Source organism: Brachionichthys hirsutus, chromosome 18, assembly GCF_040956055.1.
Source record: "Brachionichthys hirsutus isolate HB-005 chromosome 18, CSIRO-AGI_Bhir_v1, whole genome shotgun sequence".
Taxonomy (NCBI): domain Eukaryota; kingdom Metazoa; phylum Chordata; class Actinopteri; order Lophiiformes; family Brachionichthyidae; genus Brachionichthys; species Brachionichthys hirsutus.
In genome coordinates, this window is record NC_090914.1 from 1366429 (window position 1) to 1382212 (window position 15784).

General features: G+C 45.9%; 2 protein-coding genes and 1 pseudogene across 2 annotated transcripts; 1 reads left to right on the forward strand and 2 right to left on the reverse strand.

Moving 5' to 3' along the window:
• Nucleotides 1-554: 554 nt before the first annotated feature.
• On the reverse strand, nucleotides 555-3489 carry LOC137907839 (interferon-inducible GTPase 5-like; annotated as a pseudogene).
• A 2313-nt stretch (nucleotides 3490-5802) lies between these two features.
• Nucleotides 5803-8731, forward strand: LOC137907884 (interferon-inducible GTPase 5-like). Its single transcript, XM_068752244.1, has 3 exons — nucleotides 5803-5883; nucleotides 6254-6823; nucleotides 7180-8731. The coding sequence occupies exons 2-3, from the start codon at nucleotides 6268-6270 to the stop codon at nucleotides 7809-7811; spliced, it is 1188 nt and encodes a 395-aa protein (XP_068608345.1). The 5' UTR covers nucleotides 5803-5883; nucleotides 6254-6267; the 3' UTR covers nucleotides 7812-8731.
• A 511-nt stretch (nucleotides 8732-9242) lies between these two features.
• LOC137907667 (D-glutamate cyclase, mitochondrial-like) lies at nucleotides 9243-14376 on the reverse strand. Its single transcript, XM_068752024.1, has 14 exons — nucleotides 14283-14376; nucleotides 13688-13841; nucleotides 13171-13257; nucleotides 12686-12839; nucleotides 12289-12439; nucleotides 12078-12200; nucleotides 11765-12007; nucleotides 11394-11511; nucleotides 11022-11164; nucleotides 10614-10713; nucleotides 10258-10406; nucleotides 9738-9857; nucleotides 9499-9656; nucleotides 9243-9401 (listed from the first exon to the last, which is right to left on the reverse strand). The coding sequence occupies exons 1-14, from the start codon at nucleotides 14374-14376 to the stop codon at nucleotides 9243-9245; spliced, it is 1953 nt and encodes a 650-aa protein (XP_068608125.1).
• Nucleotides 14377-15784: the final 1408 nt, after the last annotated feature.

A 15784-nucleotide genomic window follows, 5' to 3' on the forward strand; every position in this document is an offset into this window, starting at 1 on the left:
AGCAGTTGTTGACCAATAGGAGTCCGCGAGAAGGCGGACGTCAACAATGGTGCGTTCAAGACCTTTTGGAATCTTTTTATTTTATTTATTTTATTTGTGATATGGATATGCATTTATAAAATGATTCAGATCCTCTGAGAGTAGACGTCACCATACAAATACTTTGAACACTGTTGTGTGTGATAAAATACAGGGATTCTTATTGTCATGCATTGAAATAAGTCAGCAATATTTCATGCAGGTGAGCATTAACTGGCAGACACAAAACGAAACACACGAACAAAATTATGAGTGTTGGGTACGATGCAAAGGACAGGGTGGAGGGGAGAACGTTGCTCTCCCTCTCCTTCCTCGAGACCTTCATGATCCAGACTTTCTTCTCGAGACCAATGAGAACTTTGTGTTTTGGGATAACTCTCGGTTACGTTGGTCAACTGTTATGTTTCATGTTTCATTGTGGTGTGCACAGCCCTCTACGGCGCAAAGCATCAAAGTGAAATTTAACTCATGTTTGTTTGATGACAAAGGCAATCAGAATTCAATCAATGCAAGTATCAATATCATCTTTATTAGAATTCAGCGTGACACGTTTGTGTTAACTATCCAAAGTGAAGCGATTTAGTTCAAGGCAGCGGCTAAGTAGTCTTTGATATAAAACGACCCACACTCGGTTAGTAAAATAGTGGACGCAGACGTCTCCTAATATTTAACATGTTAATCAACAAATGAAGAAAGTGTGAAAAGTCAGCGCCATATCAAAGGTTTCATTCTGCAAGAAAAAGCAGATTTCTGGTGTAGAACAGGTTTACAAAGTCAAGCATTGTAAAGATCTTTACATGGCACGAACCCAAGGCAATATATCATCTCGTATTAAACGGAGGCATCTACAATATTTCTGAAATAAGTGTAATATAAATTCTGGACAGAGAGATACTCTGACAAACTTTCTGAACGTGCTTGCTGGAACTCTACAGCAAACAGGTGCACTTTAAACGGTGCAGAAAAGCCGTTGACATTCCCTTAGAGAATCACACCGAGCTGTCCACACCCAGGGCCTTTTTAAACACCCTCTGTGCATCCTCAGCGAGCATGTCAAGGAACGTCTGCAGAGCGCTCTCGGTGACTTTATAGGAGAGCGTTGCTGCCACTACTGTCCCAATGATTGGAATCAATCTGAAGCCTTCCTCTGCAGCCAATAACGCGGCTGTGCTTGTACATGCAAGCAACAGCTTGGATATGAGAGCAGGGGTGATTTTTCCCGAAGCCAGTGGTGAAGTGATGACAGACTTCAGATCGGCCAGTGGCACACCGCTACTAGCAGAGAGCCTCTTCAGAGACCCTTCATCGAGACCAAACCCAGTCAGGTATTGCACGGTGACCACAACATACAAAGTGAGATCAAGACCAACAGATGCCCCAGGAATTGGTATAACTGCCCCGCCTGCAGACATGAAAGCATAAACCGAAATTTGGCCCTGGAAGACCTTCTTCTTCTTGTTGATGACCTCCAGGCTGATGTTGGGCATGGCGAACAGCAGCACATCCCTTTTGTGCTCAGGAAGTTCCTGCTCTAACGTCTGCTGTAAGAGAGGGAAGTCGTACAGGTGGAGATCAAACCTGGACATCAGGAAGACTTTAGGAGATGCCACACCTGCATTTTGAAGACCTGTAAAATACAGGAAATTATTACACCTTTAAAATGAAATGACCTCTGAAGAAAAAAAAACTTAACTCTAAGTGCAAACATTTTGTAGTTTTCCATGCTTTACTTGTAATTATGGGTCTAATTATTTGATATCTTTATTACTGTAAAACAGGGGTTCCCAAACTACGGCCCGCGAGATGGAAACGGGCCGCCTCCACATTTGGCCACCGCCTCCCCCTGAACAATACCAAAAAAAAATAAAGAAAATCTTTTTTTTTGCCCTTTCCATTCAACATGAGTAGCTGGAGGGGGATCAATAATGGTATTCGGTGCATTTAAGAGGGTTCATTAATTCGGTCTTTTGCTTCCCAAAAATAATATCGATAGTGGAAAATATATTAATATTCTGATGAAAAGCATTCTTCCTTTCGTTTGGGACAAGTTTAATGATCACGTACGACCAGAAAGGTACTGTTCCATGGACTTTTTTTCTGTGACGAACCCGGAAAGGGTTATTTGGTTATTATTTATTTTATTAATAGTGTTATTATTTATTTCCTGACTTTTTTTCTGTGAAGAAAGGGTTATTTGGTGGCTGTCTGGAAAACAATAAATGTTTAGGCCCCCCTGCCATCGTCACACTTTTCCTGTACAAACTGATGCGGCCCTCCATCAGAGAAGGGAAGAGTTATGTGGCCCTCACAGGAAAGAATTTGGGGACCCCTGCTGTAAATTATCACAAACCTTGAACGCAGTTTGTCCTGATCTGGTCCAGAATCTCTTTTTCATTTACGTTCTTCTTGCTTCTTTTCATCGCCTGCAGATCGTTGTCGATCTTTGAGCGAACGAAGTAGAACTTCTTTCCCATCCTCCCGATCTCCTTAGCGAGCAGGACGTCATTTTCTCGGAAACGCGTTTCTGAGATGATGATGAAGAAGTCGTACTTCTCAAATCCCACATGCGTCAGGTACTGACGAGCTGGAAACCTCATGGTACCGATACCAGGAAGGTCCCACAGAGTGACATTGGGATAGCTTGGGTGGGGGTATTTTGTGACCTGTGTGGTGGTTTCTACACAACCAGTGGGGGCAGCATTCTCCTCCGAGTCATCGACGCCTCTAAATCCATTAACAAAGGAGGATTTTCCAGAGCCGGGACTCTCCGGTGACGGCAATATTCAGGGGAGTGTTGTTTGCCTTTTTCAAACACTCCTTGATTTTAGCAAAAGCTAAATCTTGATTATTGTTTTGCAGAGCTGCTCTAATTTCTCCAGCTGATTTTTCATCCACCGGATTACTCATGTTGATCCTGAAAACGGGAGCAAAAAACAGGATTTTTATACAACATTAAGACATTATAATCAGAAAACACATTCATAATAACAATGTGACCAGTAATCAGTGTCCTCGACCAGCAGCAGGACACAGACTGTAAAACATGTAAATAAACGGCTGACTATTAAAACCTGCAGAATGAGTGTTTATTTAAAATAAAATCTCGTCTACCTCCTACCTGTGCTGAACAATAACGTGCAAACTACCTTTAAAATCCAAGAAATGTTTGTGTCCTGCTCCTTTAAAGTATCCCGCTAAGAAGCAGGAAGTTCTCAAACACAGCATGGAGTTAAATCCTCGCTGCAGAAGCTGAACTCTGATTCCACAGCGGACGGTGGCTTCAGTTCTCAGACAGTTTCAGTGTTTGCTCTGCATCTCATCGTTCTTGCCGCAGACGCTGGTAAAAAACTTTTCCTCGTGTTTCACCGAGATCAAACGTTTCAGGAAGCTACTCACCCTGAAGCCTGAAGTTTGCCCCTGATCAGAGCAGAAGATCCTGGAGGCGGCTGGGAGCTGTGCAGCTGGAAGACAAGACAGCCTACTTATAGGGACAGTTCCAGTTATCAGAGGCCAGCCTTCTGGAAAACGACCAATGAAAACGTCTCTGCGTGAGAAGGCATCTCATTGGTTGCTCGTGTCAGGTGGTTTTCTGAAAACCTGTTGATTTCCATGAAGCGTTCCATTTTCAGGCTCTCAGCCCCCCCCCTGCAGGTTTCTACATGGAGGAGACTTACTGTATTTATTGTGGGTCAGTCCATCTGAAGACAACTCAATTTGGAACATTGATCAAAGTAATATCTTTTAGTTTTGTTTCAAGTAAACTTATGATGCTTTAAAAAAACAATGAAATAGTTCAATTATAGAAGAACAACAACAAAAACAGCAACGACAGACACAACCCTATAAACTTGGACTATTCATTAAAAGTTTTTATTGTCCAACGGTTTGACTTTACGCGCTGCACTCACTCGTACCGTTTTAAATACCGAGTCCAGCCCTGCAGAAGGTGAAAGTGACAGAAGACCTGTTGGTTATTTGTGGAGAAGCTCACTTTCTAGAAACCTGCAGGTTTACAGGAAACACAGGGCACTTCACGCCCCCCCCCCCCCCTTCTGCAGGCCGCTGGGTGAACAACACTTCAACAGCTTCTGGCCTTGCTTCCTTTCCTCCTGATCTCCTGGAGACACAACTCATCAACCTTCCTCCTCATCATCATGTCCACCAGCTCTCTAGCTTTTCAACCTGCGACCTTCTTGCCCCTGTGCCGCCGTGCTGCTATGCTTTAATAATTTGTCATCACTTTGTACACTGGAACCTCCGAACAACTTCGTATTTGAACATAAAAATGGTAGCTTAAATTGCCTCAGAAGTTGAACAAATCTTCGGCGTTCGAACACACGAGTTTGATGACTGGACAGTTACCCAGTCATTTAATGGCGGAGGACTCCCTTTCAAAGGAATAGCCCCTCCCCCTCCCACCCGATGTTTATACAGAATTGTGTTAAATTAACTTTTATTATGCTTTTTATTCATTATGGGAAATATAGCTTCGGTTTTCAAACAGTACTACAGAATGAATACTGTATTGTACCTTATGCTGTAATAATAATTCATTACTATTATGGTACCTCAGTGCTTTGCTGTCAGGAGGCATGGTTCCCGTATTCGACTGGTTTTGTTGGTGTGAAATTACCCACACTTATTTCTGTGCTACCTTGAGTAGCATCTCTGGAAAATGATCCTTCTCAGATATCAATCAGGAGCAGCTGAACTCGCTCACTGTTCAGCAGGAGGAATATTCCAATGAAGGAAAAACTGAAAGTGAAAGTACAAACTGGGAGAGGTCAGATCGGGCATGTGCAGAGCAGCTCTGCACATGTTTATCTCCATGCCCAGTGACTCGCCGTGTTTGTGCCTGAGGCGATAGCTTCTTCAGGGTGAAGCTACTCACCCTGAAGCCTGAAGTTTGCCCCTGATCAGAGCAGAAGAGCCCTTAGGCAGCTGGAAGACAAGCAGGAAGTAAAGCAACTCACTGCCATATAAAAGCTGGACAGTTTCCAGTCCCTTTAAAAAGTGACCAATGGGAATGGATCATTGTGAGAAGACACCTCATTGGTTGCTTGTATCAGCTGACTTTCTGGAAACCTTGTGATTTTCAGTCCAGGCTCTGCGTCCCGGGACTCCCCCCCCCCCCCCCCCCGCAGGTTGCTACGTGCGTTACACGTCCAGGAGATCAGGAGGAAAGGAAGCAAGGCCAGAAGCTGTTGAAGTGTTGTTCACCCAGCGGCCTGCAGGGGGGGGGGGAGCGTGAACTGCAGGTTTCTAGAAAGTGAGCTTCTCCACAAATAACCAACAGGTCTTCTGTCACTTTCACCTTCTGCAGGGCTGGACTCGGTATTTAAAACGGTACGGGTGAGTGCAGCGTGTAAAGTCAAACCGTTGGACAATAAAAACTTTTAATGAATAGTCCAAGTTTATAGGGTTGTGTCTGTCGTTGCTGTTTTTGTTGTTGTTCTTCTATAATTGAACTATTTCATTGTTTTTTAAAGCATCATAAGTTTACTTGAAACAAAACTAAAAGATATTACTTTGATCAATGTTCCAAATTGAGTTGTCTTCAGATGGACTGACCCACAATAAATACAGTAAGTCTCCTCCATGTAGAAACCTGCAGGGGGGGGCTGAGAGCCTGAAACAGCGCTTCATGGAAATCAACAGGTTTTCAGAAAACCACCTGACACGAGCTACCAATGAGATGCCTTCTCACGCAGAGACGTTTTCATTGGTCGTTTTCCAGAAGGCTGGCCTCTGATAACTGGAACTGTTCCTATGGGTAGGCTGTCTTGTCTCACAGCTGCCTCCAGGATCCTCTGCTCTGATCAGGGGCAAACTTCAGGCTTCAGGGTGAGTAGCTTCCTGAAACGTTTGATCTCGGTGAAACACGAGGAAAAGTTTTTTACCAGCGTCTGCAGCAAGAACGATGAGATGCAGAGCAAACACTGAAACTGTCTGAGAACTGAAGCCACCGTCCGCTGTGGAATCAGAGTTCAGCTTCTGCAGCGAGGATTTAGCTCCATGCTGTGTTTGAGAACTTCCTGCTTCTTAGCGGGATACTTTAAAGGAGCAGGACACAAACATTTCTGGGTTTTTAAGGATATAGTGCACATGTCAGGTTTTTATGAATGCAATCAGATCTACCAATATTAAAGTGTGTGTTTCATCGTTCATTTCCTAAAACACAACAGTAACTTTTGAACTTGTTTTTTTGATCCAGTTTTCAGGATCAACATGAGTAATCCAGTGGACGAAGAATCAGCTGGAGAAATTAAAGCAGCTCTGCAAAACAATAATTATGCTGCAGCCGTCGCTATGTTCAAGGAGGTTTTATACAAATCAAAAAACCCTCCCCTGAATATTGCCGTCACTGGAGAGACGGGCTCTGGAAAGTCTTCCTTTGTGAATGGATTTAGAGGCGTTGATGACTGGAATAGCAACGCTGCTCCTGTTGGTTGTGTAGAAACCACCACACAGGTCACAAGATACCCCCACCCAAGCTATCCCAATGTCACTCTGTGGGACCTTCCTGGTATCGGTACCATGAGGTTTCCAGCGCGTCAGTACCTGACGCATGTGGGATTTGAAAAGTACGACTTCTTCATCATCATCTCAGAAACGCGTTTCCGAGAAAATGACGTCCTGCTCGCTAAGGAGATCGGGAGGATGGGAAAGAAGTTCTACTTCGTTCGCTCAAAGATCGACAACGATCTGCAGGCGATTAAAAGAAGCAAGAAGAACGTAAATGAAAAAGACATTCTGGACCAGATCAAGAGAAACTGCATTCAAGGTTTGTGATATTTTACAGTAATACAGAGATCAAATAATTAAACCCATAATTACATGTAAAGCATGGAAATCTACAAATATATGGTATTGATTGAGGGATGTGTCAGATTTCATTGAAATGGGGACAATTACAGAATATATTCTAAAAAAAATATTGCAATTTACATCAAATAAATTCTGGAGACAAAAATGTTCCTCAGATTTTATTTTTCAAGTATGACATCCAGAAATGTTTCACTCTTGGAATTTTTGTGCCCTTAATTGATTTCAAAAAAAAGAGTTGCATATTTGTCATTAAAAAGCTGAAATGTGCTCATTAAACATTGTAAAGGTGTAATCATTTCCTGTATTTTACAGGTCTTCAATATGCAGGTGTGGCATCTCCTAAAGTCTTCCTGGTGTCCAGGTTTTATCTCCACCTGTACGACTTCCCTCTCTTACAGCAGACGTTAGAGCAGGAACTTCCTGAGCACCAAAGAGATGTGCTGCTGTTCGCCGTGCAGAACATCAGCCTGGAGGTCATCAACAAGAAGAAAAGCACCTTCCAGGATGAAATTACAGCGTACGCTATAATGTCTGCGGGCGGGGCAATTCTACCAATTCCTGGCCTTTCGATTGCTCTTGATCTCACTCTGTTGGCTACGGTCACCATGCAATACACGACTGGGTTTGGTCTCGATGAAGGGTCTCTGAAGACGCTCTCTGCTAGTAGCGGTGTGCCACTGGCCGATCTGAAGTCCGTCATCACTTCACCGCTGGCTTCGAATAAGATCACCCCTGATCTCATATCCAATCTGCTTCTTAAGTGTGCGAGCACAGCCGCGTTATTGGCTGCAGAGGAAGGCTTCCGGTTCATTCCAATCATTGGGAGCCTCGTGGCAGCGCCCCTGTCCTATAAAGTAACTCAGAATGCTCTGCAGACGTTCCTCGACATGCTCGCTGAGGATGCACAGCGGGTGTTTAAAAAGGTCCTCGGTGCGATACTGTGAGCGGCTGTCGATGGCACAGCAAGAGTGCGTTGGACAATATGGAAAGCGTAAAAACAACACTGCAACAATTATTTGAATGTTATAGTCGAATAATGGGCGTTATTGCACAGTGAGAGACATTGCAACATGAATGTGTCCCTGTAACACACCTCCATTGTGAGGACTGACCCCATCTTGCATATCTCACTTCAAACAAGGGTGTCCCATGCTGGTACTGTCCAGCCTGGGACATTTCAGCGCGAGGTCGGGGACGTGCGTCGTTCCCCAGTTCAACGTTTATTAATTTAACATCTGTGATGCACAATCAGCGCCGAGTTTCACATCACAGCATTTCTGTTTCATTTCTGAGAGCAATCTTCCCTCTGACCCAACAGAACTCACGTGGAATGCTTTCTTTCATCGGCCACGCCGGCATCAAGTGTTCCAAATAGTATTTCCTGGGTCGCCTCTACTTCTAAAGTACCCCGATTTGCATGTCCGTGAGATTCCACTTCTTGCCTCTGTTTGCCATGATTTTGGCGAGCGATAAATCCATGACGTTTTTAAGGGGCGCGCTGCTACCATATATGGTCAATTGAAGGCGTGTCTGAATGCAAACGATCCCAGCGTGGACGAGCAGCGTACTTAACAGGCGAGATGTATCAACACGGATAAATACGGATTTTTTTCGTACATACACACATTCTACATTTCATTCGTAGGAACAAATCTAGAACCTTTTCTACACACTGCTGATAAACGAGGGTCCTGGTCTGGGTTGGGGCGTTAAAGGGGCAGTCAGCCTGCAAGTGTCCATCTACCAGGAGAATGTGACAGGTCGTGATTTAATAAATGGAGGTGCCCAAGCCGAATGCAGAGAGAAGAGGCTTGGTGATCATTTTGGATGTTCCTTTTTTTGCAAGATAAATAAACACACAAAGACAGTCGGGCTCTTGTCGTTAATTTACTTCTCATCGATCCGTTAAGCTTCGGTGCAGATTACGCCTCAAGATGTCCGTGACCTCGGGAAGAGGTTCAATAACTTTATCTCTGTTGCGGGAGAGTTTGAGTTCTGAGGCAGAGGTTTCAGGGTACTTAATGAAAAGAGTCGGGCGTGCAGAATATCCAGAAACACAGGAATTACTGTGGGTCAAAGACAGAGACGAAGAGGAGGAGGAAGAGCGATGCATCGACAGCGAGAGAAGAGGGAATGGAAGGGTTTCGGATTGAGAGCGGGGACTTTGTTTTATTAGCATGAAGAGACGGTTTATTTACAGACAACAATTTTGTACGTTTGTACGAGAAGTAATTTATTCAGATTTGACTCAGGTGAGGATCAAAACAAAGAGACGATCAATCATTATCTATTCATGATTGGAAACGTCTCCATGTTTGATGTTTGGCTGACGAGCTGCACCGTCACAAAAACGACTCCAGCAAAGGAGAAACAAGTCATTTCTGAGAGGGGGGGGGCCCCGTGACCTCCAGCAGTCTGGTGATGATGTCAGCGTGAGTGGGGTGAAAGGTCAAACCGTCCACTTCCATGGCCAGCTGACCCGTTCTCCCACTCCTCATCCCAAATCTCACCAGAACAGAAAGGAAGGACTCCTCCTGAAGGAGAGAGAGAACCCAATAAAGAGTGTGTAAGAGAGAGAGAAACCAATAAAGAGTGTGTGTGAGAGAGAGAGAGAGAGAGAGGGGGAGAGACCTTGTCCACTGACGGCAGGTTTGCAGCCCAGTCCTGGAGCATTTGCGGGGTTGTGAGTTCGAGTCTCTGACCCCTCCTTCTGTATCGCTGGTGGGCGGGACAAGTGTGGAGCAGGTACAGCCCACAGGCCACGGCGTACCCCCCCCAGTTGGACACCCCTGCAGCAGGGAAGCATGGAGACGGGCCTTAAAAGCTCCGCCCCAGCAGGAGGAGGCGGGTCTTATGGATCTACTTCCTACCAGCAGCGATGGCGGCGTCAGCAGGAACAGCACAGGCGATGAGACCCCCGTTGGGCATCAGGGTCTTCACCTTGTCCTTCAGGTGACCCATCCCCAACTCATTCCCTCCATCCCCGATGCCTACGGAGAAGACCTGCTGAGTACTACTAGTACTACTAGTAATTATAGCAGGAGACATGTCAGGGCAGTCTCTGTTAGAATCCTGTCCATCTGGCGTCCCACGAGTCCAACATGGACTCCCCTAAATACACCCGAGTCAGCGCAGCAGCAGAGACGACTCCCGGCGGCGCAGAACTACTTCCTGTGTCTGCGCCGCCGCATCGGTTCCTGAGAGCGTCCTGCAGACGATCGCTTCCGTCTGGCTGAACACTTTCATGTTCCTGTGATCAGTGAGGAAGACTTCTAGAGCTTCATCACGGCAGCAGCGTTAACGACTATTAGAGACAGATGTAGGAGCAGAACACGCAGAACACGCAGAACACAGAACACGCCTGCTATTTGTGAGAATAGTTCTGCCTACCCGTGGTGCCGATTCCTGCTACATCCTTGGCAGCAACAAACAGATCATCGATGGGATCCACCAGATGTTTGATGTTTATTCCTCTCATGTTGTAGTAATTCCCGTCTTCTGCACGTCCACTGCGCTCTATTGCCACCAGATGGTCATACCTGGCATTACAGACATGTCACCTCGACACGCGGCGATGCTTGACACTGAACATGATCAGAACATTTCATTGGATGGCGTGCAAAACTAAAATACCCGAAACGGAAAGTTCTAAAGGAGAAAATCAAAGCAGTTCTGAGGATTAAAGTAAAATAACATGAAAGAATGTGTCGTCATCTCTCCTGCAAACATAAAGCCGCTCAGCCAACCTGGGCTTGCTGGGGTCGCCATGGTGACACAAGAAATGCATCGCCGCGTCCGGGCCGCCGTCTTCGAAGGTGACCAATGGGATTGCAGCTTTCAGCACACCTGAGAGAACACGAACAGAAAGCGTTCGCTTTAAAAACTAACGCTTGTTTTTTCTGTCTTGCGTTGGATGGTAAACTTTATTCGTTTTTTCTGTCTTGCGTTGGATGGTAAACTTTATTCGTTTTTTCTGTCTTGTGTTGGATGGTAAACTTTATTCGTTTTTTCTGTCTTGTGTTGGATGGTAAACTTTATCCGTGTTTTCTGTCTTGTGTTGGATGGTAAACTTTATTAGTTTTTTCTGTCTTGTGTTGGATGGTAAACTTTATTAGTTTTTTCTGTCTTGTGTTGGATGGTAAACTTTATCCCACCTGAGCTCACAGCCTCATCAATGATGGCTCTGTTCATGTCCAACGCTCTCCTGTCCGTGATCATAGTCACCCGTTTCCCTAGTGACAGCAGCATGGTTGCCATGGCAATAGCACCTGGCGGACCGTCAGTCTCATCCGGAGGACTAAAGGAAACAACATCAACGATTATATTTGATTTCATGGGTATTATTTCAATGAATTCAGTGTTTTAGCAGCAGAATCTGTAAAAATGGATGGGTGAATGGATGGATGGATGGGTGTTTAGGTACCGGTGGGTTAGGGTTAGGCACCATCGCTAGTGTTTAGGTACCTGTGGGTTAGGGTTAGGTACCTGTGGGTTAGGGTTAGGCACCATCGCTAGTGTTTAGGTACCTGCGTTTGACGTGTGCTGGGAAGCCGGTTGTTATGGCAACAGAGGTTGCATGGGAGAGTGCCAAACAGGAGCGCAGAAGTTCATCCTGAACCATCAAAGCTCTGATCCCTCGTTGACCTGGTGACAGAGAAGGATAAATTCACAGCCACCCGCAGCCAGCCAGGTATGGACCCCTCCCTGAAGCAGAGCACACAGTCAGGTTCATCCTCTGGGGAGGAAGAATACATGTACAAGAGTTCATGCTAATCCGTCCAGTCGTAACCGAGAGACTTCAGTCGAGATCAACGCTGTAAAGCCCAAAAACAACGGTCGATGCAGCCCACAAATCTTCTGCCACTGGATCACCTGGATGACATCACTCGCTGCTCACCTGGGTCTTCTCCAATAATGCTCTCCATCTGTCTGATGCTCGTCACCGCCCTCCGAGAGGCCAGACTGTACAGCAATGGATTGTGGGATATCTGAAAGCAGAGGGGGATGAGTTGGGGACTCATGTCCGCGATGAGGGGGTCCACCCCGCTGGTGGGCGAAGGCAGGACGGAAGAAGGAGGGGCGTCTGGGATGTCAGTCAGGAACATGCAGCCTGGCGAGTGGCTGAACGCCACAGAAACCTCTGCAGAGAGAACAGAGGATGAGGAGCGAGTGCTTCATCACTTCATCAAAGACAGGACGACGTCGCTCACTGCTGCTGAGCATGGCTTCCATAGCGGTCACCCCACAGGCCCAGAACACGGGGACATCGCCAGGCTGCATCTCTACCGGATCTCCACAGTCGGGTCTGGACAGGTCCCGTATGCCGAGGAGCGCTGCACAAACGGAACCGGCACACTCGTCAATCACTGCAGCGTGGACAGCGTGAGACGAGTGTCTCTGTGTGTACCTGGGTCTCCATACCTGGGTCTCCAATGTGCACGGGGGCCCCATGAGCAGCCGGGTTCAGGTGAGTGATTTCCACCGCGGCGTCCAACACTCCAGCTGGGATGGGACGCATGCTGACCACTAGAGGGCAGTGGAACACCCCGACAGGGACGCAGGGGACTGCGGTCTGTAGCGGTTCAACAGGAGACACATCAACGTCCTGCAACCGTCCAGCTGATCACAGAGGCTTGCTCAGATCGTCCTGGACACTCATCAATCTTCGCAAGACAGTTGTCCCGTTCCAACTCGTGTGTGTGTGTGTGTGTGTGTGTGTGTGTGTGTGTTCACTCGTTGTCCACTATAGGCCGAATAATCAGTACATTATATATATATATATAAAATGAAATGTCTAACACACATAGAAATACCGTACCTTGAACATGCTGACTTTTTTGCCCTGCTCCACATTCCTGACGGGAACGCCAGCGCTCCTCAGTCTGCCCTCAAAGCCAAAGCTGCAGCCCAGATAGAAACACACCATGTCGGACAGCGAGCCCTGATGCACGCCCCGCTGCTCTGACGTCACCCTGGCAGTACAGCAAAGAGACGTTTCTATTTAGAACAGTGATAAAACATTCCATGTCATGGTATTATTAATGCATTAATAATGAATTATTAATAATGAGTAAATAGTGCATTAATAATGCATCATTAATAATGAATTAATAATGTATTATTAATAATGCATTATTAACTCATTATTAATAATAATAATAATGCATTATTGATGCATTATTACTTTGTGTTTTTTTGATCAGATGAATGATGGACGATTTATGATGTGGACTCAAATGAGCGGCACTAATGTGTGTTTGTCCCACGCCAAACCCGTGGGCTGCCCCGTCTTTGTTAAATCACCTCGCCTGAGTGCTGCTGCTCTGCAGGTTGGAGACGGTTTTCACCGGCCGACCCTCCTCATACACACAATACAGAGAAATATCAGTCCTGAAGACACAGAAAGAAACACATGAGCTTCAAGTCGTAAAAGATCAAAGTGAAACCCCACGACAGCATCTCTACAGTCACGTGTGAAAACGTGTGCGGGTGCAGGAGTGATGCAACCGGTCCTTCGGAAACCGAAATGAACCTCTGGGCAGTCGCCTCCCAGTCGCTGGTCGACTGTTTGTTAGCACAGTTGGCATAGTTAGCATGCTTTGCGTTTGCACACTACTGTGTGTGGACCCTGTGCCGTTTTTCCAGCGATATGAATGATTCACCAGAGCGACTGAAGACTTTGCACTTTGGATCTCTGGCAAAGTGGAAAGTAGGACGTGTCTGTCGTTCTCGCTGAATGCTGCAGGGCTGATGGTACTTATTGTTAAACTGGAGGATAATAATTAAAAACAAAACCACTGTGGTGTGTTTTTTTTTTTACCTTATGTCAGCATTTTTAGCAAGAGGCAGACAGGAAGTCTCGCCTGGTTGGCTGCGATGAAGGAGAGGCAGCGGGGTCGGGTTTTTGTGACAGAACTCTTCAAAATCATTGGCCAGGTAATTGGGAAGGATGATGACGCAGGCCTGCTGATACCCTGACGCACACAGACACACACACACAGACACACACACAGACACACACACACACAGACACACACTTAATGCATCCCAGCCAGGTTCATCTGTGCACAAAAGTCATTCTGCTTCTAGTTGTTAGCGTTAAATCTTCCACTCAGGTGGGGTCTAAAGTGCTGCCACTCAAATGCCCCCCCCCCCTCCCCTAATTAAGCACTTTTTTAAAAGAAATTATTTTAGTTTTGCAACACTGTCAGTGCAGAGTTTGAATTTAGGAAGACGATTCCCCTCATGAAGGATTTTCAGCAGCACATTTCCCCAACCACGACTCGGTGCCTTTATTTATTCTGACGCAACCTTTAGTTTGAAACCCGACGCACATCTAAACCTCGTGTGGACGGACAGAGGAGGTTTAAAACACATGTAATCCTTAAATGATCCACAGGCCCTCGGGTTCTTACCGTTAGCTAATCCAGATGTGATTCTTATTCTGGGATCTTCCTGCCTTATCAGCATCCTCAGCTCGGCCGGACTCAGGGAGATTATATCAGCCATCCCAGAGCTCCAACTCTTCCTACTGGAACAAGGACGTTTGTGTGAAGAAATGCTGGCTTCTCCTATCCAAAACAAGATCCGCCTCCTGTAAACACAACCAATCAAATGCTCCGATCGGCTCTTCCCAAATTAATGATAAAGCAAAGGTGATTCATCTTTACAAATCTGATCTGAAAAAGGATGAAAATTTAGAGACCTTTAAAAGTATGCTTTCAAATAAAACAACCCCAAAGATTCCAAATATGAGCTCCGCACAATTAGGGCATGTATATTTCAGCTCTGTGTCCACCAATATTTGAAGCCATTTTCTATCAAAGCTCTTATTTGGAGAAATACTGAGGGGTGAAAGAGCGACGCTATAAATCTCCCTTTCTGCATTGGATAAATAAAGATGGTGACTTGTATTTTTCAACGTGGGAGAACCTAACATTACCGAAACATGTGTTTCCTTTGAGGTTTTAGTTCCCCGACTTTCCTTCTTTTCTTTCCAGTTAACACGAATCACATTCCTGAAGCTCAGGAACAGGTAAACTTTTGCGATTGATAATTTCCAGGTATTTGTATTTTACGCGCGCTGTCCCTTTAAGGGGCGGTGCTCTGAACTGACGAATGAGAATCGGCCAGTGGGAGAAGCAGGAAGTGCTGACACCGGACGGCAGATTCTTTCATGTAGAGCAGTAATTCTGGTCTGTTCTGATATAAACGGGTAAAACACGCTATTAGGATTCAAGCTGAGTCGCTCCGCGCATCGTAAGTGTATTATTACGTACAAACGCCAGTAATACTGCAACAAAAACTTCGCTTTCAAGTTGTAGCGGGCAGTATTTGTGACGCATACGCTGCTTCATAAATACTTAAATGTGACATGATCATACTCTACATAGCAGGCGAGCCAAAGTTGTATCACTTGAATTTAAAGTTGTATTTTATAAATAAGTCATTTGTTGTCATTTCGTCAGCTGGAAGACGTTTATATATTTTACTGGCGTGGCGTTGTGCATACGGGGCCAGACGATGGTTGCCAACAACGCCGCTTCAGGACCTTCAACCTAAAGGTCTCTTTTTTCGTACCTTAGTCCCCAAGCTCGTTCTAGCGGGTTTCCCGACGGCACTCACGCACAGGTCCGCTCACACTGAAGACCAGCACGGCGTTAGGAATTCAGAGTCTTTGTTTAATACCCTAAAACAAGCCTTGCGCTAAAAACACTATAAACACGCAAAAGAAAAGGAGAGACAAGGCAGTGTCTCTGCGCCCAACCTGCCCTCGACGGGGAAAACGCAAATGAGGACCTGGAACGAGGGAGGGGAAGCACCTATATACGCCCCCCCCCCCCACCCCAATCAGTGGTAAATGGGCCACAGGTGCTCCCTCCCACACCTGCCTGCCTAATTACATCCAATCATCCGG

Excerpts from the sequence above, each read along its gene's own strand:
- LOC137907667 (XM_068752024.1), bottom strand. The coding sequence starts at position 14,376 with ATGGCTGATATAATCTCCCTGAGTCCGGCCGAGCTGAGGATGCTGATA. Across the intron at positions 10,407-10,613 it reads GGCGACCCCAGCAAGCCCAG|GTATGACCATCTGGTGGCAA; the intron begins GTTGGCTGAGCG and ends CTGTAATGCCAG. Across the intron at positions 9,858-10,257 it reads AGCAGGAATCGGCACCACGG|GCATCGGGGATGGAGGGAAT; the intron begins GTAGGCAGAACT and ends TCTTCTCCGTAG.
- LOC137907884 (XM_068752244.1), top strand. The coding sequence starts at position 6,268 with ATGAGTAATCCAGTGGACGAAGAATCAGCTGGAGAAATTAAAGCAGCT. Across the intron at positions 6,824-7,179 it reads CAAGAGAAACTGCATTCAAG|GTCTTCAATATGCAGGTGTG; the intron begins GTTTGTGATATT and ends TGTATTTTACAG.